This window comes from Rhipicephalus sanguineus, chromosome 11 (assembly GCF_013339695.2).
Source record: "Rhipicephalus sanguineus isolate Rsan-2018 chromosome 11, BIME_Rsan_1.4, whole genome shotgun sequence".
Lineage (NCBI taxonomy): Eukaryota > Metazoa > Arthropoda > Arachnida > Ixodida > Ixodidae > Rhipicephalus > Rhipicephalus sanguineus.
The window spans coordinates 55020818-55043548 of record NC_051186.1 but is presented as its reverse complement, the minus strand read 5'-3'; the positions used below and the strand labels follow the sequence as shown (position 1 = coordinate 55043548).

Here is a 22731-nt window from a genome sequence, read left to right as displayed (position 1 = left end):
CCATGTTGGAACCAGCGTTTCTTGAGTTAGTACATTTGCGACCGTAGCAGAGCATGAAAGGCAGCTTTGCCGCAATACCGGGATGTGATGAGGTGAAGCATATCGAAAATCTAGGAACCACTTTCAATCGGACGTTGACTGTGTCTTGGCAAAGTTCGACCGTAACGGAGCTTGAAAGGCAGCTTTGGCGCAATACTGGGGTGTGATGAGGTGAAGCATATTGAAAATCTAGGGACCACTTTCATTCGGACATTGACTGTCTCTTGGCAAAGTTCAACCGTATTGGAGCTTGAAAGGCAGCTTTGCCGCAATACGAGAGTGTAATGAAGTGAAGCATATTGAAAATCTGAAGGGGTCACTTTTAATCGGACGTTGACTATTTGTTTTTGGGAAGTTCGAATAGCAAAATTCCAGTGCGAATCGAATCGAATAGCAAACACTATTCGAAAAATATTCGAAATTTCGAATATTCGCACACCCCTACAGATTTCCATTGGTTGCCCTCCGCCAGAGTTCGTCAGCCACTCAGAATCTGCCACTGGAATTCACCATTAATCTCATCTGCCCACCTAACTTTCTGTTTCCCCCTCGCACATTTGCCTTCTCTTAGAATCCAGTAAGGAGCAGTGGCTATCTTGCCAACGTGCTACATGCCCTGCCCATGCCCATTTCTCCTATGTGATTTCGACTAAGGTGTAACGAATTTCAGTGATCATATATTTTTCCTTTTTCACTACACTGGCTTAATACCATTTTCTGAAGCTTGCCACAGTAAGTACAGTAGAACCCCGTTGTTACGTTCCTCACTGCTGCGTTTTCCCGGCTGTTACGTCGTTTTCCGCCGGTCCCGGCATAGCTCCCATAGGATACAATGTATTGGGAACCCCGCTGTTACGTCATAACTGTCGGACCGTTCCCGTATGATACGTCGCGAAGTGCGCCCGGAGCCGACCGAGTGACTACCAAAGAGAGCGGCCATGGTGCATTTTCACGCAGCTTGGCCTCGTTTGACCGTAATATTAGCCGCATGAGAGGCGCAAGCAACAGAATCTTTCAATTGATGCAAACAAAAGCATGGCCTTCGAGATTCAAATTGCAAAGATGGCGTCTATGACGTAACTGCTCGCGAAAGCAAGGCCTTCGAGATTGGCATTTACTATTGACAAAAGCATAGCCTCTGAGATTTGCATTGCACAAACATGGCGTGTATGACGTAATTGCTTGCGAAAGCAAGGCCTTCGAGATTGGCATTCACTTCTGCCATCGCATTGGCGTAGACTCATCATCATCGTTATTTGTCGGAGAACGGGAGGAGTTCGAGCTGGTTGGAGCTCGCATGGTCGTGCGTGCGGTTCGCGGTCGGACTCGCCGCGCCGGTCGTGATTGCGTGTGCTTGGTTCTTTCATACCTACAGCTGTTGGTGTTAAAAAAATCACATACGTTGATTACATTTCTGTGGATAAGGCCGTCCTAAGCTCCGCGTTTCTATCCATCGACTAGATCGCGGCTGAGCGCGCCAATTTTCGTGCTGCTCGTAAGAATTGAAATAAAATTCTGTGCCACTAAATACTTTGCAGTTTTTCCTGTTTTTTCGGCTCTTACGTTTCCCGTCTCTTACGTTTATTTCCTACGGTCCCTTCAAAAACGTATCAGCGGGGTTCTACTGTATTTGGCTCTTTTTGAACCCAATGCATTTAGTTTTACCCAATAAAGAATTTCGTAGACCCTAAAGACGCTGTCAAAAATCTGACATCATGGCGAGTTGGTGCAGGAAATTCAAGACAGTGCTGGCACTTACATGTTTTTCTGCCATGTTTTCTGGCTAACCAAATGGCTTCTCATGGCAACAATGATGGTTTTTAGTATTGTGGAACGGTAATCTATAAATTAATAGTCGTGAACTCATTTTTCTCCTCAGTGTCCCTTTAGAAGGAAGAAATTCCAACATGTGCGCAGTTTAGAGGCTCGTGTACTGCGCACTGTCAAGGCACACTAAAGAAACCCATGTGGTCATATTTATCCGGAGTTCTACAACATAGTGTAGCCTGAATCGCTTTGGGACTTCAGACACCATAATCGAACCAATATGCAGTAATGCACTGTTTGCAAAGTTCCGTTTCCTCCGTGAAGGCAAGTACGTACTATGTAAACAAGAAAACCGAGGAAGCATACCTTGCTGGAAGAACCCTGGGTAGGCTGCAGAGGTGTAGTCTCCGAATCAGCAGCAGCAGTAGTAGTAGCAGTGGAAGAAGGCTCGTCCTCACCATCTCTCAAGGACTTTAGGACGTGCACAGCGCTGCTCAAGGTGGTGAGGTAATAGCCTCCCTCACCGGTGAGCAGAGAAGGGTGCAGCAGCCCCCACATGTAGTCGGCCTCCACCTCGGCTGACACCATGCCGCATTGCACCAGCACGTGCAGAAAGATGGGCAGGAAATCTGCACGGACGCACCAACGAGCTGGTGAGGCGAGCAAGAAAACTACAACAGACAAGGCGCCTTTATACAGTCAAACCTTCATTCAGATATAATGAAATGTCGGTTATAATAAAGTACATGAATAATCTTTGAATGAGCAGCGCATAAAAGAAACGCTGACAAAAGATAGAGACATAGACAGGACAAGTGCTAATAAAACATATAATAGAGCCCTTTGTATTAGAAATAAGACTGACAAGTACGGCAATTTGGGCAAGTGGGTAAAAATGGATGACTTTGAATGAGTAGCGCGTAATAAATGCACGCAAAAGAAAGAGACATAGACAGGATTAGCACTTGTCCGGCCTACGTCTCTTTCTTTTGCCTGCGCTTTTTATGCGCTACTCATTCGAAGTCAGGCATCTTCACCACCTTGCCGCACTTGTCAGAACAAGAGCCTTGCCATTGATACAGAGTCAAGAATATATGTTTATAGGCATAAGCAAAAATTCAAGCGCTTCGAATATTCCAACGAAATACTTATGGTATTGCAATTCACTTCTACACATATTTAAATTGTTCCAAATTCTCAAGCACTCGGAAAGAATGCATAAACTAATATTTGACCGCATGTAACATGCCCGAAAAGGTGGTTTCACTGCAGCGTGGGGCTGCCACGCTGTGAAACCACCTATCCAGAGAAAATACGCACTGCTGCAAAGCCACATTTCAAGGTTGAATGTGCATATTAACTGCACCTCGACTGATTATTCTTTTAAAGTTTAAAAACCTGTTACATGAGCTTATATGCGCTAAGTATAGCAAATTTTAAAACATATTTTACCACTTATCACTTGTGTCCTACTACTAATCAAATCCTGCCACTATTCGAATTTGTTCCCATTTCACTGCGAACCAGAAAAGTGACACTTGCATAAGCCTAGTTCCAATTCTTAAAAATATTGTGCAGGTTAGTTGGGTCATGACAAAAATGCTCATCTTTCTTTTAATATGTGATATATACTATTCAAAATATTCAATTCGAAATTATTTAACATGATCACTATTCACTTTCAACAAATTTACTATCAATTTTACTATTTATTTGCCCATCCCTACACATTTATAACAAGTTTTCAAATATAGCAAAGCAATTTTCGTATCAGATGCAACTTTTTCATGATGTATGACTGTAATGTGACCCAGGCAGCTAATACAGTTGAAATTTGGGCTAGTTGGTGCATTACTTTGTAGAAAACAGCACAGGGTGAACAGATCAAACGGGCTCTTCTATTAGCCCTTGTGTCGTGTTTTCTTCTTGCGTCCTCGTTCACCCAGCGCTATTCTCTACGAAGCCAATGAAGTTGACAAAGGCTCAAGAAAAACTGAGTACACAACTGTGAGCGTGATATCCCCTTAGTGTGCCTTTAAGTTTAGATATACATACCTATTTAATGATTTCATTTTTGGGCAATATTTGCACTGCCTGCAGGTTCGTGCTACAGAGAATGGTTATAAGGAAGGCATTTTTCCACTGAAGCAAATGCCTATGTTTATTATTTGCAGCTTGGAGGAAGCTTGGATTATACATTCACTTGCATTAGTCATGATTGAGCTAGATTTATCATGAGGACGTTACAAAAATCCATGTGTGCACTTACCATCAGCACCCAATGAAAAAGACTCGCCCTCAGGTTGCGACTTGCGGTCCCTCTGCACCTGCACTCACAGAAACATTCGAGTGAGTATTAAGCTGTACAGTGAATTAAACTACGTAGTTTAATACACTACATAGTTTAATACAAAAGTGGTATAGTCATCCATTCCATGTGAAGTTACAAGAAGCAACGTCTAAAGATATATGTTTTAAGGCTTTAGTGCGGCTCCTAATTTTGCAACAATAGCTCATAGCAAGCCTCTTAAATTCAGCAATGAAGCAGCACGAAGTAGAGCGGATCGTAGTGATTCTGTTCTAACATGGGATATTTTCATAATTTTGCATGTAAGCCACGTCTAAAATTGTTACAAATCTAATGCAGAGTCCAAAATTTCTATCTGCAGTTAAAAATAAAACGCATTCCAGCTTTTCCAAAAAGAAAAACGTCAGAACCTGCTTTACGGTGACCACGATGTGCAGCACTGTGGTTGTCCCGTTTGTCACTGCTTAGCCAGTTGTCGTATCTAACACAGACTCTCAAATTCAAAGCCCAGTGCACACAACGATATTCGGTGTCATGCACCCAGCAGATGGCAAAGCAGGGAGGTTTCTATGGCTCCACACTTATAGAATGAACACTATGTGGATGATGGACACATCAGGTCATAGAGAAGGGCGAGTCATGAAGTATGGGAGAATAAACTAGGCCGGTGGCATCAGTGAGTGCTGCCAAAGACAAGTGATGTGACAGATCCCAGCAAAAGCAAAAGTACTGAGCAAGCCTCCATATATAATATACAGCAAACACTCAGTAAACAGAAATCTCTTAAATGAAACTGCTGCTTAAACGGAACAACTGCCTCTAATATGAGTGGTGTCGTAGTTGAATTCTACTGCTCTGTTTATCTCTCAGTAAATGCAACTCCTGTTAAATGGTACATGTTTTTCTGGTGCCTCCAGGTTCTGTTTGACGAGAGTCCACTGTATACCTCCACATCATATACAGGATGTTCTTTTTAGACAATACAGATTTCTAATAAAAATTCTACGACAGTCACACTCCTGTCATTTTTGCGCACATACTCTATGTCGAGGTGGAAATACTTTGCTGCAACTAAAATAACATCGACGTGACTAAGTAACAAAAGCTCATTTATTAACTTTTTAATTATTGACTTGAGTGCAGAACTTTATATTTGAAAGTTTCAGTGCATGATAATTACGGCACGCCCACTTTCTTGAAATCAAAAAAGTTGCACGTAGTCCAAGATATTCATCATCAAATTTCAAGGGCGATATCGAAACTGATCACGCCCCACGCCAAGTGCACGAAGTGCGACAAGTCTGCTACGTCAGACCGGAACTGCCTGTGACGGGGAAGTGACGAAATTTGAATCAAGGCGCGCCTTGGCCATATCTTTTTGTGAAAAGCTGCAAGTCATCTCACCTGTGCCAGTGCATCGCCTTATTTTTGCGTGTAGTGTTTGCTGCTTATCTGTTTCTTTCGGGCTGTGCACAAGAAAACGGCAATATCAACCTTTTCTTTGTCTGGGAAGCATAAAACTCAGAGGCAGCCATTGCGGCGTTTATGTTTGCAGACAGGTGAAATGGTTTTTTCTGCCTCCTTATAGTTTAAGAAAGAAATAGGCCAGCACTACACATTGCACGCAAACAATAAGCGGTCTGCTTGTGTATTTCAGAATGCTTGCCGATTTTTCTGACCAGATTCTGCTTCGGAGCGCCTTGATTCAAATTTTCTCACTTCCCTGTCACGGGCAAGTTCCGGTCTGACGTAGCAGAGTTGTCGTGCTTGGCGCGCACCGGGTGCGATCAGTTTTCATTTCGCCCTTGATGATGAACATCTTGCCTGAGATGATGAACACCTCGAACTATGTGCAATTTCTGTGATTTCCAAAAGATGGGTATGACATAAATGATCATTCACTCCAACTTTCTAATATAAACACCTGCACTCAAATCAATAATTAAAAAGTTAATTAACAAGCTTTCTAATTAGTCACATCAACATCGCTTTAGCTACAGAAAAGTATTTCCACCTCGACACAGCATTCATGTGCGAAAATGGCAGGAGCCCTACTGTCATAGGATTTTAATAAAAAATCTGTATTGTCTGAAAAAAAAAACACACACTTTATAATGACAAGAGCCAGAGATTCATATAATAAACAATAAAAAAGTGCGTAGCTTCGAAAACAGTCCATAATGCACCTTAGCATGAGAAGTTCATGAAAGAGCATTGCAGGCCAACAGTGCTGACATTCTTTGCATGAGTACATTTTTTTTCATAAAATATATTTCGCACAACTGTTGCGTGTTTGGCAGGCAATCTTGCAGGCAACAGGCAAGAAGTTTCTGCCTCAAATTTCTCTTCATTTGTTGTTATTGGTACGAAGTAAAAAAGACAGTTACGAAATAATGAGGATGAAAAGAGTTTAGAGCAAATGCCACTCACGCTGCTGTATATGACGGATATGGCTGACAGCAGGTTCTCCAGCTTCCTCAAAGGCGAGTAGGCCTTCTGCAACTTGACCAGGAAATGTTGAACGAGCTCCAGCGTGACGGCCCGTGGCGGCTCAAAGTCACTCTGAGTTGGGAGTGAGAGGCATTTGCATGACAACCATAGAGCGTACCTCTCTAAGAACACAAGGTTCATTGCTAATAGTTTTGACAGGAGTGAAAGAGAGGTTATTGAAGCCTTTCATACCAGGCAACAGGGCTCAAAATGTGTCAGCAAACCAACAATCTCATTACTAGATAAAGAAGTGTCATTTTTGGTAGGTCATTTACCGCTACATGGATATGGTAAACAGCTTTACAGCCAAACCTCAATATAATGGAAATAGATATGGCAAATTATTGGTTATAACGAACTAAATGACGCATAAGCTTGCCTTTATTACAGTGTTAAGAATATACATTTATAACGAACTTTCAGATATAACGAAGTTATTTTCGTGTCAGATGCAACTTTGTTATGACAAGGTTTAACTGTATAAACTATCTTGCAGGAGATAGTGACCAAGCACATGTCCGAGCTTTTGCTGTTCTGTTGATGGCATTGGTGCGCATGTCTCGATGGTGTGGTTGTATATATGCTCCCGTTTGGCAACAAATAAAATCAGTTGATCATTGGCGCCCGTCCTGTCTACAGTATTTTGTCTTCTTCGCACTTGTATCTTTGTGCGAGAACACACAGAGCCACATTTAAGGGAGAGTGCCGGGATCACATAGCTAAAATCTCTTGCCCTTTCCCATATTGCTAAATTCGTCAGAATGTCAAAATCCTCTACCTTTATTCCAAGCTCCTGGGCTGTCTTGGTACGGGCATACTTCATGCTATCAGAAAGCAGCTTCAAAGCACCAGACCTGGAAAAATTGCAGCCCAGGTGAACAATGCTTGTATTGTATGGTGCCGTGCAAGTCACCAGAAAAAGAATCAGAATCCATCTGCAAGCATTCACCTATACCCAAGATGGCACCACTAAACACACAAAAGGTTATGTTGTAGTGAATGTAGCATGGTCACAGCTTGCAAATTGAATTAAAAGGACTTGGAAACACGGCCCACCCCAACACCCACCCAAAAGAAACCGAAATATGTTACTGGGTGTACATTAAAGAACCCCAAAAGGTATTAACTTGGAGACCATAAAGCAACCCCCTCCCCCCAACTTTCCTTGTACAATGGTATACAATGGCCTCATTTCTGCAACTAAACTTTTAATAATAAAAACATAGCACTCACTGTGTGTATTGCTTGACAAAAAGCTGGTACAGGTAGCGCCGCAGAGGCTTGATGACCAAGCGATGCAGTGACACTTCAATGATTGCATCAATGTTCATGAACTCATCAGGCTTCAGCTATGAAAAAAAAGCAGAGAAGGTACACTCCATAACATACCAGTCTCGGTCCATCACAAACTATGCCATGCTGCCACACAAAAGCTTCCAGTAGTTGCAATCACTGGTGAAGTGGACAGCAACCATGGCTTAAAACAACATTTACCTATGCCTTTTAGTCATTTATGCATACTCATAACACAACAGTGCTAGCAAAATCAGCAACATGGCTAGTGCCTAAGCAGTCACTTCAAAGCTGTATGGTACAGTATGCTCCACTGTTAAAAAGAACACCTGAATGTACAGTGGACATGAATTTTCCTTTTGGCAAGTGGCTTTGTGGCAGATATAAATAGTGGTCAGCAGTGTCAGCACCTTTCTAGCTTTTAATGTGCACTTGCAAATAGAGCACCAGCAAGTTATGAGTCACAGACACTAAAGGCTCTGTTATACTCTGACTTTCCCAATGAGTGCGCGCAAGGTGGTTACGTTTCATCACGTCAAGCCGGCGATGCTATGCCAGGCGCTAATCGGGCTCCCCTACAGTTGAACAGGTCTTAACGTGGCGACGCAATCGCAGCTGGAGAAGCACATGTGCAGTAATGCGAAGAACGTGTCGCAATAATGCAAAGAACCTACAAAACAGGCCACAAAACAGGTTCCTGTACATGCGAGTCCGGCGTAGCCACTTGCACCTGGCGCGAGATGCAGCAGGAGCTATTCGGAACCGAGCGACGTCCAAGAGCACCAGGAGCCGTCGGGCGCGACGGCGGTCAGGTGTCACCATACTATAGAGGGCTGTGTTTTGCAAACGTGACGTCGCTGCGACATGCACGCATGCTAGGTCGGAATATATCAGCAGCTCAAATGTGTTCCTTTGAAGGAATAGGACACACTGTACACCAGAAGAGTGACAGAGTGGTTAGGATTACCAGCATCATGTTATGTACATAAATCATGCGCATGAGCCGTAATCACGAGAAAAATTACTTCGTGGGTCCATCTTTCAAAAGTGGCACAAAACGGACATCAAGAAGTCTAGTAGTACTATTAAAATATTAATCTTACGAACGTGCACTGCACTAATGCCACAGAAAATGGATGATCCAATTAGTAACCAATGCTTACAAGTAAAGCTGCCATGGGGGCTAGTTGGTGCGAATACATGGCTTGTTCAAAATCATACAGTTCCTGGCAGCGCGAACAAGCCATGCAATGCTTAGAGTTATCAAAGAACAGAGCCATCATCACGTTATTATAAGAGTCCTCAATTCTTCCACGAAAGCACATTAATAGGCTGCTGCTGCAATTAGCACACAATTTATTTTTAACTTCACAATGCAGCAACAGAAGTGGCCTGCTGCAGGACACCTTGGGAACTTCTATGTCCATTTGAGACTGACTAGCACAAGACACTGTAATGAACTCACCTTGGACTGTTCTTCTTGTACCAGTTGTTCAAACTGGCCTTCTCCATGCTTGAGCAGGTAGTTCTTCATACCATTCATGAACTGCCGGATCTGCAGGAAATACAGCCCCATTTATTCAGTGGTTTTAAAAAGGCAAGCTGACTGCATCCCTAGACACATTCCAATCCTGATTCATTCATATTTCACTTTCAGCTAGGTTCGGGTATTTAACTTCATGCGGCTAGACAGCTACAGAAACGGTGCCAACGTGCACAGCTTATCGCCCATCAGAAAAAAGTTTACAGAGGTTGCACAATAATTTGTTCACATCTGATCATCGCTGTCGTCCTTAATATGCCACCCACCTACTTTAAACTCAAGAGGCATGCCAGAAAAAAAGTCCTGAACCAAATTTTTTATGCAGTGTCTCATTACACAAGTCTAGTTTATGTACATGATACATTCTAACGCGACAAACGAAGGGCCAACGGGAGATGCTCACATTTCTCATGACCACAGCAGGAGATGTTTCACTGCTCTCACGTGTGCACTGGATGAAGTTTTCTATCGTCATGGCAAACGTTGTGTTCCTCTCTTGCACCAATCTGAGGAAAGCAGTCAGCGTGGATTTGTTCGGTCATGCTTAGTGACAACACACAAATGGCTTTGAGCAAAAGAGCTTCTCGGAAGATGCACCCTAGACTGGAGGCTGGAAGGTTCCATATATTTAGGGGGGGTGGGTAGGGAAGGCTGGGGAGCCATGTTTTAAAAACTAAAGACTCGACAATTCTGCATTTCATTCATAGCCTTAAACTAATGCATTCCGAAAACTTTGGTCTTTGTGACACCTTGATAATGGCATTTATTTGGATGTGCGGAGAAAATGGAAGCTATGTAGTGCCTCACCACATTGTCTCACACTTCAGCAAGCTTTCTGTTTCCCAATTTAATAGTGAAAATAAAACAAAATGACCAGATATGTAGGAAGCCCACACTTTCCAAAGCTCCACTCATACGACAAATGTTGGCAGTAAAACGAAATGATCGGCAACGTGGGAAATTCGCTAATGCAATCCGTTTTGGTTGCAGAAATAGTAAAATATGTACGGTTCAGGGCAACAAGATATAATTTAGATTTTTATTCTCTGAGGCTAAACTAGTCAGCAACACTATCCTGCATCATCCAAGTCTGCTAGCTCTTTTACAACAGCGTTTTAAATGCGCAATACCATGTAATCTGCATCCTGTGGCCTGCCTATGTATCTACAAAACATGAATATATTTTAACAATTAAACACGAACAAACCCTATTCATTCAACAGTATATAGCTAAATGTGTGTGTGTGTGTGAAAGAAAGTGTGGTGATAACCACAGAGCCCAGCCTAGGTAGTGTAAAGCTCAACATGCTACTTCAGGTGTAACAGGTAATGAGGGATGAAAGTATGAAAGCAAATAAGGACCACTTATGCACAAAACACACTAGCACATAGAATTATTACTGCAAGCAACACATCAACAGTACCATGAAATAAATGATCTGGTATGTGTAGCAGTACCAAGAAGCAGTAAATAGTACTTGCACCCAGAATGGCAGTGTTAAGCCAAACATCTCAGTCTTATTTTTGTAATTTACTAACGCAAGAAAAATTGTTTTCCTTACTTTTCAGTGCCCATTTAAGGCATGAAGAGTTGTCATAAGGACTTATTATGCAGAAGCAATTAACCAACAGACATTTTTGCACAAACGAGTGTTTTGTTCATAAGCTGAGGAATGATCTCCGTACCTACACAGCCTGCTCAAACAGAATATATGCGGAATCAACTTACTTGAATATATAGCTCTTAACATCGGCACCCACTGTGGAGTCCCTTTTGTACAGCCCTCCCAACTTCCTCGAAGCTACAAGACAAACAACAAGATTACAAACATGACGAAAAGCCAAGTATAACGCAAGCGTAACGCTTCGAAGACTGACCCATGAGCATGTCCAGGTGCTCCTGAAAACCGCTTGACCGCTTGTGCTCCAATGCCAGGGTCGGACACTCCGAAAGAAGCAAGTCCTCGCCGCTGACTGCCGATGCCGTCTCCAAAGAGTCAACGGACACCTTTGACTCTTCCGCCTAAACGAAGCATGTCAACCCTTTGCAATCAGAATTGGGCATGTTGCTGTTACAAAGGAACATAAATTAACCCTAAATAGGGAGCGTATGAATTTATACCAGTGTAACACATCTTTCGATTGTGATCGGGTCCAATTCAGACTAGGCTTGATTATAATCAAGTGCTGCTACACGGTCACTTTTGATTATAGTTGGCCCCGCTGATTACTATTTGGATGACGTCTGAGCCCTTTCTCTAGCTCAGAGTGCAAGAAAACACTACTAAGAACATGAAAAGCAAATGTAACTAAATCAAAACACATTTTTACAAGCAAGGACATGCTGTAAAATTGACATGTGCAAATTACACTTATTTTGCAATTTGGCATTTTTATCCATGACCCCAGCGGAGTTCTGAGAGCTGCAGACAATAACTGTTTGCTTGATATGATCCATAATGACAACCAAAGTTATATTCTATGTAAAAGCAGAGGTTTATAATACACATGTAATAGGCAATGCAAACTTGGTAGGTGCTCTGAACCCACTAACGTCATCTGGCGTCATTGAGCTCTCTCAAACTTGATCCAGATCAGACAGAGGCTCATTGTCATCAAATGTGGCCGTGTGACAACAGAATTACCCTTCACCTTCTACGTTCAATGGCAAGCAAGGAAAACAGAAAAGGCAAGATGCAGTAAGGCTATACTCAAGACCTCATGCCACCTTATTTTCGAAAGACGTGCAGGAAAAGGAAATGTTATTTTAGAGCGGAAACTGCTTTGATTTCCCAGAACTGATACAGAATATGGCAAAAAAGGTGCATTCTTTAGTGCTGAGCCTATTCTGAACTTATTATCGACATTCATGCCAAAGAGGTTTCAGAAGTTTGCTTAACATTTTCCTGTCCACGGGAAAATAGACCATTTTTGGGGACTCTAGTAAACAATTTTTCTACTGCCACACAAAATTACTCATACTATAACATATGGCATGAATTTGCAGAACAAGAAAGGGGCTTTCTAATGGTATTATATTTAAGCAAACATTAATAAACAATTTTACGAAAAAAAGTTTTAATAGGCAAATTTTTATCGAAAACGAGAACATTCTGTAAATGCATCAATGCTGCTTTGCGCCAAGTGAACACTAAACATTTCAAAATACACATTTTGACCAAATATGCCATATCCAATATCCCTGAAAATCAAAGCATTCTATCTGTAGTCGTTGTTTAGATACAAAAGAAAATGTTAGCCCTAGTGGCTATGATGTCACCACGCATTGCAGTTAGTTGATGCAGTGAAGCGCAAGTTTGCGCAGCATGTGTAGCACAAAACATAAGTTTTCTCTTCTACTTTTCGCTATGATCCATGCATATTTATACGTTGTGTTTCACATCTCGGCAATTACTTCTCGGGTAAAGAACAGCATAAACAAATCGACAGCTCCAACAAAACACTGCGTGGCACTACGGAACGCAATACAGAGGACCACTCCGGGTCGCCTTCTCGCGCTAAGCTCCACCCACTCGTTGAGCAGCCGTTGACAAGCGGTCCCACCCAAACAATGTTGATGCCCTGCAGATAAGAGCTGTGACCTTTAGAACACACCGGATATCTCCAGAACGGAGTGCAGCAGCGACGACTCGGTTCAGAGATAAAAATTAAAGTTACCAGCGGATACCCATTGACGTTCCGTGGTTGTGTGACGCGCTTTCGCTGTCTGTGCTGAAGTCCAACAAATCAAAATCATCTTCCGAGTGGCCCGCGGCGTTGCTCTAACAGTAGCGTTTCTCAGGACCCAAATAAAGTTCTATGTCTGTCTGTCTGTCTGTCCGAGTCTGCGCTGCTGCCATCATCAAAAAAATTATGAACCAGACTCGCCAGAATTCACCGAAATTTGCCATTTCTGAGAGGCAGGTGCGCATGATGTCGACGCCATCTTTGAAGCTACGAGCCCTCGGCTCTCTCGATTTATGTGGCACTTCAAAGCGCCCTTCGTAGTGGAAAAAAGTAAACGAAAAAGTGAAACTAGATAAATAGTTCCTGTTTTAATGGATGACACTACACGTAAGCACTCCTAGCGCAGCAAAATTTGAAGTTGAAAACCACTGATAGCGGGCTATCGATGAGTAGAGGCGCAGACAGGAAAGTGTTGAGCACACAACAGTCAAGCCACTTTGAAAGATTAAGGTTCAGTATTGCCTTGTAACGCATTAGCAGGTTTTTTTTCTGATTAATTGCACTATGCATTCAGACGTACTGAAAAAGTGCGGAAGAAAAATAACCAACAATTATAATGTCTGAGTACTGTGCACTGGGAAAATGAGCAGCTCGTGCCAGATCTCTGACCTTGCTTTCTGGGGCATCCGGAGAAGACTCCACCAATCGCAGAAGCCTTTCCCACCGCAGGCTGTCCCAGGGCTCACAGAACTCGGTTAATGCGTCGTCTTCGCCGTGGTTGTGCTTGCTGCTGCCATCGGTAGCTGCACTCTCAGCTACCGACACTGCATCGAGGTTGTCGTAACGCGATGCTCTCAGCACGTTGCCTTCCGTCAACGCAGGGACTGGAGGCACTCTCAAGTCCGGCACAGAGATGCCAATGATCTCTTCTACCGTAGACACGTTTTCCTCGAGTCCACCGGCGTCGGAGTCATCAACATCCTCGACAGGGAACTTGAGGTCCCCGATGGTGCTGCCATTATCCTCGTCGTCGCTCGAAACAAGCCACTTCCACGAGGGGTCTACCGACCAGGACCGACCACATCGGCTCGGAGGGCCATCGTCCGAGCTACCACGCAAAGCCGGCGCAGACACTGCCAGCAAGTGGTCCGAAGAGCATGAGTTCGTTTCGTCGAACGTAGTCGTCAGGTCCGAAGAACGATGGGTACTGCTTCGTAGAGAGTGAACGTTAGGTTCTGAATGCCTCATCAGGGGTCGTTCCCGGCGCGCCGACGCAGACGGTGACAGCTCGTCGATCTGCAGCGGTTCGAGTGCAGACACCACGAGGAACAGAGAGTCCACCGGTTCACTGTAGAAGGGGCTGGTAAACTGGCCCGGCTGGGTTTTATCGTTAACCATGCCGGGCATGGAACGAGACAAGTTCCGCGTCTGCGCGGCAGCATCAATTCCCTCGGGCATGGATCCACCATGCAGCTCTGTCTGTGTCGCCTGGCACACGAGGCCTTCCGGCTTGAATGTGGAGAGTACGGGAGCGGGACTGTCGCCGCCGCGTCCGTTGGCCGTGCCCCAGATGTCCTCATAGTCGCTAATTTTGTCGGCAAGACTACTCGAGTAGTAGGTTTCAGGCGACGACTCTGGGAGTTTTCGTCGCCTGCGCGGGGACGGTTTCATAAGACACCGGGGCTTTTCCTCCTCCACCGGAGTAGGCGGCTTGGTCTTACTGGGTGCAGGCTTGACGGATGCTGACTTGACGGGTGACGGCTTGACAGATGCTGACTTGATGGATGCGGACTTGTCAGGCACTGACTTGACAGATGCCGCCTTGTCAGGCACGGCTTTGCTGGGTGGTGCCTTACTAGGTGCGGCACTTTGGGTTGAGTCCACACCTACGTAGAACGCTGACCTGCCAGCCACTTCGGACATGAGGGCGACCTCACTCTGCGTGGGTGGGGAAGGGGGATCGGCAACCTGAGTTGCTAATTCGCCGGTGTCGGCTGTGGAACTGTGAAGCGCGAGAAAGTTTGGCCTCGTGGCCGCCACTGGAGGGGTGGTGACGACGGAGTTAACAGGCAAGCTCTTCTTGAAGCTCGACACGTGGATGTTGGCGTTGTGGTCTGGATTGGGAGACACCTGAGAGGAGGCGCACGACGTGCTGGACCCCGCGCTTGACGGAGCCGACTTGAGCAAGCTTGACACCCACAACTCTGAAAGAACACGTGCAATAAGTATCACAATGTGCAGTCGAGAGCATTTGACAAGTATATCAACGAAGAAGAGCAGGGTTAATAGCAGAAATGACTGGCCAATACAGTGCAGACCACTTATAACGTAACCGCATATAGTGCAGGACCGGTTATAATGCGGTCTTTTTCGACTCCCGTTCACCCTCCCATAGAACCGCATGTATACGCATACCGCTTATTGTGCAGTCCCCCAAGATGAAATACCGTTCATAATGCGGTTGCGGGAAAATATTTCTGACAAACGCGGTAGCGAGTGCGGTTCTCAAAGGAGGTACGCCGCTGGGGAGGGAGCGACGAGGTCGTTACGAAGGGCGAGGGCACGCACAGTGAACGAACGAGGGGCGGAGGGAGGAAAAAGACCGCGGCAGCGCTGTGCGGGCTCGCCGAGTGGGGAAGGATGGTGGTTGCCTAGGCGACGGAGTAGCCATTGCACCGGCGGCGGCAAGGCTCCGCGGCCGCTTGCCGGCAGCGCGTTACGCGTGGAACGTACGATCGCGTCCTCATCAAGTGCGCTTTAAAGTAAGTTTCCTGTCGGGAAAAGCGTCGTCGTTATCACACTTGCTACAGATATCGCGTTTGCGACCTCGTCCGCAAATTGAAAAGTTTTGCGGCTTCATGACGCGAGCTTTCGCCTTTTCTGCCAGTGCGCGGACTTAAACGAGCTTGGCGGGCTTTTGTCGCCATTGATCTCCCGGCCACGAACACAAAACTTCGTATCACGCGCGCTGTTCTTGGGTTAGTGCTTGAGTGCGATCTTTTCGACGTCCGACCTTCATGTTGTCTTGGACAAACTTCCCACGACAACATGCTGAACCGCACGCTAGGCCTAATCAGCGTTGGTTGCTTTTCGGTAGCGGTCGCGGGCGATAAAAGTTGCGGTTTGGTGCGGAATCAACGAAACTTTTTGCGATGGCTGCACTTGAAGGGAAGAGAATCATATCGTTAATGAAAACGAGGGCATGGTTGGCACATGCAACTCTCGAATGGTGGTTCCGGATTCGATTGCAATGTCGGACATCGCGTGCGCGCCCGTGAAATCGAACGATCGGTACCGCTCAGCACGTGAAATTTCGGTCGCGATTCGACATGGTTTTGTGTAATGCGCATACCTCGAGGTGGCCTGAAACGTAGTCGGCGAATTTCCGCGATGGCACTTTGTTTTGTTTGCTTTTTTCCCCCTGTTCATTTCGTTGGCAATGCAGGTCTTTGGCGGTTAATTTTTGAACATTCGGACATTTAAGTGGTTGTAAGCGCCCCAAATCGCATATGTCAATTATCGGACACGCGAGGCTACATGCTCAACACGTTTCGCGCAAGTGCAGCCTTTGAAGAAGGTTGTTTTGGTTATAGTGCGGTACCGCTTATAGTGCGGATATTCGCGACTCCGGCGACTTACGTTATAAGCGGTCTATACTGTATTGCATAATGGTGGAAATTGTCTATGAAGTTTGGTAGCTAAATAAAATGTGGTTGCATATGCCAATAAAATGTGCAGCATATGCAAAGCAATATACACTGCACTTTTCAGACTTCTCTCAGACACATTTTTGGAAAGAAAAGCTGGCTTTTGACACTAATTGCACACATGTGTTTTTTGTATTTTTGTGCTCGTGCAGCATTCATTTGTGTAAACATAACTGTTGCAGTTACACCCAAACCTCGATATAATGAACTTGGATATAACAAATTATCGGTTATAACGAAGTAAATGAAGAATATGCCTGTCATAGATACAGTGTTACAAATGAACGTTTATAACGAATTTTTGGATATAACGAAGTTATTTTCGTGGCAGATGTGACTTTGTTATAATGAGGTTTGAGTGTATAGTGCAGCACTTAAAGAGACAATTTGCAACTGCCTAATAATCAGCTGCGACATCTTGGCCAACTTTTATGTTATGTATGGACAGTTAGTTCGTGTGACTAACTGCACAAGTGTTCGTCCGTGCACCTATCTGTATATAGTTGTGTGCTTGTTCACTACTTTGCGAGGGCAACTATTCTGCAAGAGAAGCAGCCAGCACCACACATTGGCACCAACCTTTCCTTATATACACTTAATAATAATAATAATAATTAAAAAATAGCATGACAGCAACAAACTACAAACTATCACTTATTACCCACAAAAAATTGCTAAAATGGTTAGCGATAACAAAAGGCCAAGATGTGCGTTGGCACTTGGGTACCTTGGCCCAAAAGTGACAGGGCAGACAGCTCCTGCCTTGTGGTCGCCTCAAGTAAAACCGTTGGCAGGCACAGCTGTACAGGCAGTTCGTCACTGAAAAAAAATAAAGAAAACGAGAAATGGCTTTTAGTTTGATCTTTTTTACATGAGCAACGATAACCAACAGAATCATGGGAGAAGCGTGGGCACATTTTTAACGTTGCGCCGCAAGTGGGTGATGAATGTATCAATATGTTACAAGCCACTAATAATGATTCGGGAACGCAAAAGATTAAACTTAGCTTCGCTCAATGAATATGAGGCATGCATTACAGTCAAAATAGCCAAAGGCGCGTCAGGATAGACTAAGAACAGAGCATATACTGTGCAGGACACTATTAGAGGGAACACGGGAGCCTGCGACAGTGTTCCGTGGAGTGCCACTGCCGGCACCTGGCAAAGGCTCGTGGTGCAGGCGCAGACAAAGTGACAGGTGGAGCTCTCGGTGTGTTGTCCACTACGGTTCCTCTCCCCACTGCTCACGCTGATCACTGGTAACGAATACAGTGCGCAGGTGCTCCGCCTACTGCTTTTATTGCAGTTGCACCGCAAGCCTTTGCCAGGTGTAGGCGGTAGTGCTCTGAAGAGTGCTGCCATAGGCTTCCGTGCTTCCTCCCACAGCGGCGGCTCCTACACATAACCTTAACCCATTGCGGCACAGCATCTAAAGCTGCGCTTACTACATACACGCAACTTACTTTTGCCATTTATGTGCACTAGTGGCAATAAAAGAGAACGAACACTGAGCTAAAGGTAAATTACAGATTCTTGTTACCGAGAATTCTTATATATTGCTTCTGGGTGAAATATTTCGCTACACACTATCACTTTGGTGAAGGCAGTACCGTGACGAACGAGACGCTCAATGTGGGACGTTTTAGGCAGGAATTTCAGAATATTTTCTTACAGTTTTTGGGAATGCCTACCGCCAGCCGATAACTATTGGATATAATGTGAGTGAGTAATTGGATTCGTTTTATGAAGAAATATGGCATGACTAACTGCACAGTAATTATGTAATTAATTACTTTGTACTTTTAATTAATTGATATAAGATACACTATAGTTTATTCAAATTGAGTTTTCAGGACCTTGGCATTGAACTGCATAAATTTCACGCACTTATGGACGGCGGACCATAATACACGTTACAAAGGGCTAATTTGAAGTAGAAAAGCTTTTTTGCACTACTATAAGGTTACAAAATATAGCCGGCTCTGCGAAAGCAAACACCCACCAGCACTGGCAGTAGTGATTGACCAGCACGGGTATTGAGGCGAAATGGTTCTCGGACCCTTCCAGGCAGTGCTTGGCCTCGGCTGTGGCTTCAATGAGGTAGTGCTCGATGTACGGCCCAGCATCAACAGGTAGCCGCACAGACAGGGCTAGGGTGCCTTTTTTGCTCGACTGCCGTACTATAAAGTTCTGGCAAGAAATATGTGTTTAACTAAGAATATAAGTTTAACAAGCAGCACAACTAGTAAAGCAATGACTCCCACCCAAGCAAGCACCCCTTCCAATTTCACTGCTAATTTCAAGTTTTCACACCGTTCCGGGAAAGCACCCTCCCACACCGACTTCCCACTCTGCATACTCGGACCACGCACAACATCGAGGCCTGATCTCGAAGTGCCTGCGCCTGAAATTTGTCCTCAAAATTTTATGCTTTTTTCCCCGCACATTGACTGCACCCGAACTGGCCACATGAGACCCATGACGATTTTGAAGTTCCAGTGAGAAAAAGCATGGCCTTCAAGATCTGTATTGGCAATTCGATGATGATGCCTGTGACCATAGGTCGACAAAAACATTGGAGCTCACTCAGACTCATTTAAGAAATATATTTTCCTCTGAGGACTCACTTCCTCCAAATTTTACGGTAATTTATCAATTCATGCACTATGATTTCAGGTGCAAGCAATGTGTGCCTGTTCAAGTGATCGAGCTCAACTAGGAGATTTATATGACACAGGCGGTTTTTAAAAATTCTGTTACCTCTAAAATAAAACACACTGTATACTGCGCACTGGCTTACATTGCCTCATACACACTGCATGCCTACCGAACTGTGAATGTTAAAATTTCCTAAAATCCCATGAAGGGGCACAAAGACATTGGAGACAGGGGTACAGCACCTATTTTTAAAAATAATAATAATTTGCCTTGAGCATGGCCCTCCATGAGACAATAGACACTTTTGTAGGATTTACAGTTGACTACAGTTAAGAGTACAATTTGCAACGCACAAGCAACAGCAAATATTGATCACACGAGACTGACATGAAAGACATCTGATTTAAATCACAATATTTGCAGTGATCTTTCTGTGGTACCAATTTTGCCTACTCTAGGAGCTTTCGATAAACACGCTTAAAGCAGGTAACGTTCCAGAGTTTTTAAACCATTAAAACTCAAGGGCACAGCTGTGGGGACACAAGCAAAATTTTTGCACGAACAGAACCTTTCGTGAACCTTGATGCAACGTTAATGAAGCCTCAGAACAGGGGTCTCAAGCACGCGGCCCGCGGGCCTTTCGCTAGTGGCCCACAGCCCACACATGACGGTCGTTTTCCCACATTTTAAAATTTTATTAAGTATTTTCATGAGCTACAGAGATGTGACTGGTCTCAACCATTTTTTTCGAGAGGTATCCCATTCAATCACCATGCGTTGAAACATAACCGTGGAACAGAAACTGTATATTTCAGAACTGGCATTCAGATTTCTATCATACTAAAGATCAGTATCGATGTGTTTCTGACGTCAAATCTAGGCTTGTGCGAATATTCGAGCACTTCGAATATTCGAACGAATATTACAGTATTCGAATTCGCTTCGAAACGAATTTAAATTCCAGGAAATTTCGAAGTATTCGAAATGAGCGAATAGACATATATAAACCGCATGTAACCCCCTGTAAAGCTGGTTTCACTGCAGTGGATGGGGTGCTATACGGTGAATACACCTTTCCAGGAGAAATTTGCACTGCCGCGAAGCCCCACTTCAAGGTTAAATGAACACAAAGTAAAACCTCATTAATTCAAAGTGACTGGGACTGTGAAAAATCTAATTAGGCGGGTTTTCGAATTAACCAAACATACAAAAAGCGGGATGCAAGGAACTTAGAATTACTCAAAGTAAACAGAGGTGGTCGTTTGCTGTGCCTGCTTGTTCGCAGCTACGAGGGTTATGTTTTCCAGCAATACCTGGTCCCAATTTAGCCGCTAAACCGCGGAAGCGACGAGCTTCACTGCTGCCAGCGCAAAAAAAGAAAAGAAGGAAGAAAACGGTCTCGTGGTCAACTGAAATGCGTGCCTTCGGAAAAAAAGACGTACTTCGCTGCAACACAGTGGTGACACGCGGGCAGCATGTCACCTGCACCTCGCAGCGTCAGCGCGTCATGATGCGACCATTCGCCCTTTCTTTCTGGTAAAATAAAGAATTTAATAATGACCAGTGTGACGAAATTCCCGATGTGTTCTAGGTGGAAAAGATGATCATCGAAGTTTTTGAACTGAGTTTTCGAAGTAGGCGTTGCAGGCAAGTACTCCGCCAGTAGTGCAAGTGCGCAAATTGCCGGAACAACCGCCAATCGGAGGTTCGCATACATCACGAATTCCGTCAGACCGCCCTTTATTAATTTCTCTATTTTCCCAGAAAGAATGGGTAATTTATGACGCACTGATGTTGAGACAAGCATGCGTCATGCTGCCCACGTGCCACCGCTGTGTTGCAGTGCAGCACGTCTTCTTTTCCGCAGGCGCACATTTCAGCTGACCACAAGACTGCTTCTTGTTCTTATTTTTTTTTTCTTGCGCTGCCAGCAGCGAGGCTGGGGTGCTCAACTTGTTACTCATTAGTATCGCTACAATACATTGCCTCGTGGCTCCTAAGGGCCATTGTTTCTGCGGATTTGCAGCTAAATCAGGATCGGGAATTGGCACATGGCACCCAAAGTTTTCCAATTAACCGGGCTGGTACTGACCGCCGCTTCAAATTATCCACTCAAATTTACATTGCAAAATACGGGGCTGCAGAAATCCTTCTAATTATGCGGGATTTCGAAATAACCGAGTTCGAATTAATGCGGTTTTACTGTATTACCCTCACATCGATTAATCATTTTTTAAGTTTAAAAGGTTGTTATACCGGCTTATATGCTCTAAGTATAGTAAATTTTAAAATGTAACATATTTTACATGCTATCACTTGCATTCTACCGAAAGCCAAATCCTGCTACTACTCAAAGTTGCTTCCACTTCCCTTTGAACCAAAAAGAATGACATATGCATATGCCTTGTTTCAACTTTAAAAATATTGCGCTCGTTAGTTGAGTCCTGACAAATCTGCTCATTTTTCTTTATTATATGTAATATAAACTATTCGAATTCGCTTCGACATTCACTTCGACCACATCACTATTCGCTTTGGATTCGCTTCGGACCTAAAATTTACTATTCACACAAGCCTAGTCAAATCCCCTTCAGAAATGACCCATATATGAGATATGCAAAGAGGCCTTCCTTCAAATGGCGACGCTAACATTTTGTTGAAACTCACCCCGTGCCCAACTCTAGTCTTCCTTCACTGTCCCGGCTGTTGCGGGGGACTAAATTTTGTGACGGCAGCCCGCTAGACGAGGCGAGTTTGAGACCCCTTAGAACCCATAGAACATACCCAAATTTTAAAATTTTATAAAAAACTTGGGAGGATTTGCAAGGTGCAGCACAACGCTGCCCACTTACCCCAACTGCTTTGCCTTGCAAGTAGTGCACGGCACCTGTGCGCCCCACGTCTGGCAGAAACCAGATGCTGCTGGTGCGAATGAGACGCTCCAAGAGGGTCATAGAACAATGCACATCATCCGTGCTGCTGGTTGAAGAACCCTGAAGAATATTCACATTTCTTTAGGCATAGGAACAAAGCACAGGCACAAATGTGCACATGACGTAAACCATGAATGATGCTCGCATCCAGCGACAACCGAAAAGTCTGAAAGAATATTCTTGGAGCAATCGCTCACTCAACTGCTAGCTGTATGTTCACGAAGTACAATGGATTAGTGAGAAAGCCCCTGAGGGGTGGCATTCCACTATAAAAGTTTCTAAAAAATTTCCTGGTCGATTCCAATG

The 22731-nt window shown here is 44.3% G+C and overlaps 1 protein-coding gene across 2 annotated transcripts in view; it reads right to left on the bottom strand.

Moving 5' to 3' along the window:
- LOC119373659 (protein sprint) overlaps window positions 1-22731 on the bottom strand; it is a 42678-nt gene that overhangs the window by 10341 nt on the left and 9606 nt on the right. For both annotated transcript variants that reach the window (XM_049410776.1, XM_049410777.1), the window contains exons 4-16: window positions 22345-22485; window positions 18837-19024; window positions 17562-17653; window positions 13797-15331; window positions 11319-11463; window positions 11170-11242; window positions 9844-9946; window positions 9363-9452; window positions 7838-7953; window positions 7383-7458; window positions 6545-6676; window positions 4076-4133; window positions 2173-2435 (exon numbers count right to left, since the gene is read on the bottom strand). In XM_049410776.1, the coding sequence (XP_049266733.1) occupies window positions 2173-2435; window positions 4076-4133; window positions 6545-6676; window positions 7383-7458; window positions 7838-7953; window positions 9363-9452; window positions 9844-9946; window positions 11170-11242; window positions 11319-11463; window positions 13797-15331; window positions 17562-17653; window positions 18837-19024; window positions 22345-22485 (3012 nt within the window). The remainder of the gene's footprint in view (window positions 1-2172; window positions 2436-4075; window positions 4134-6544; window positions 6677-7382; window positions 7459-7837; window positions 7954-9362; window positions 9453-9843; window positions 9947-11169; window positions 11243-11318; window positions 11464-13796; window positions 15332-17561; window positions 17654-18836; window positions 19025-22344; window positions 22486-22731) is intronic.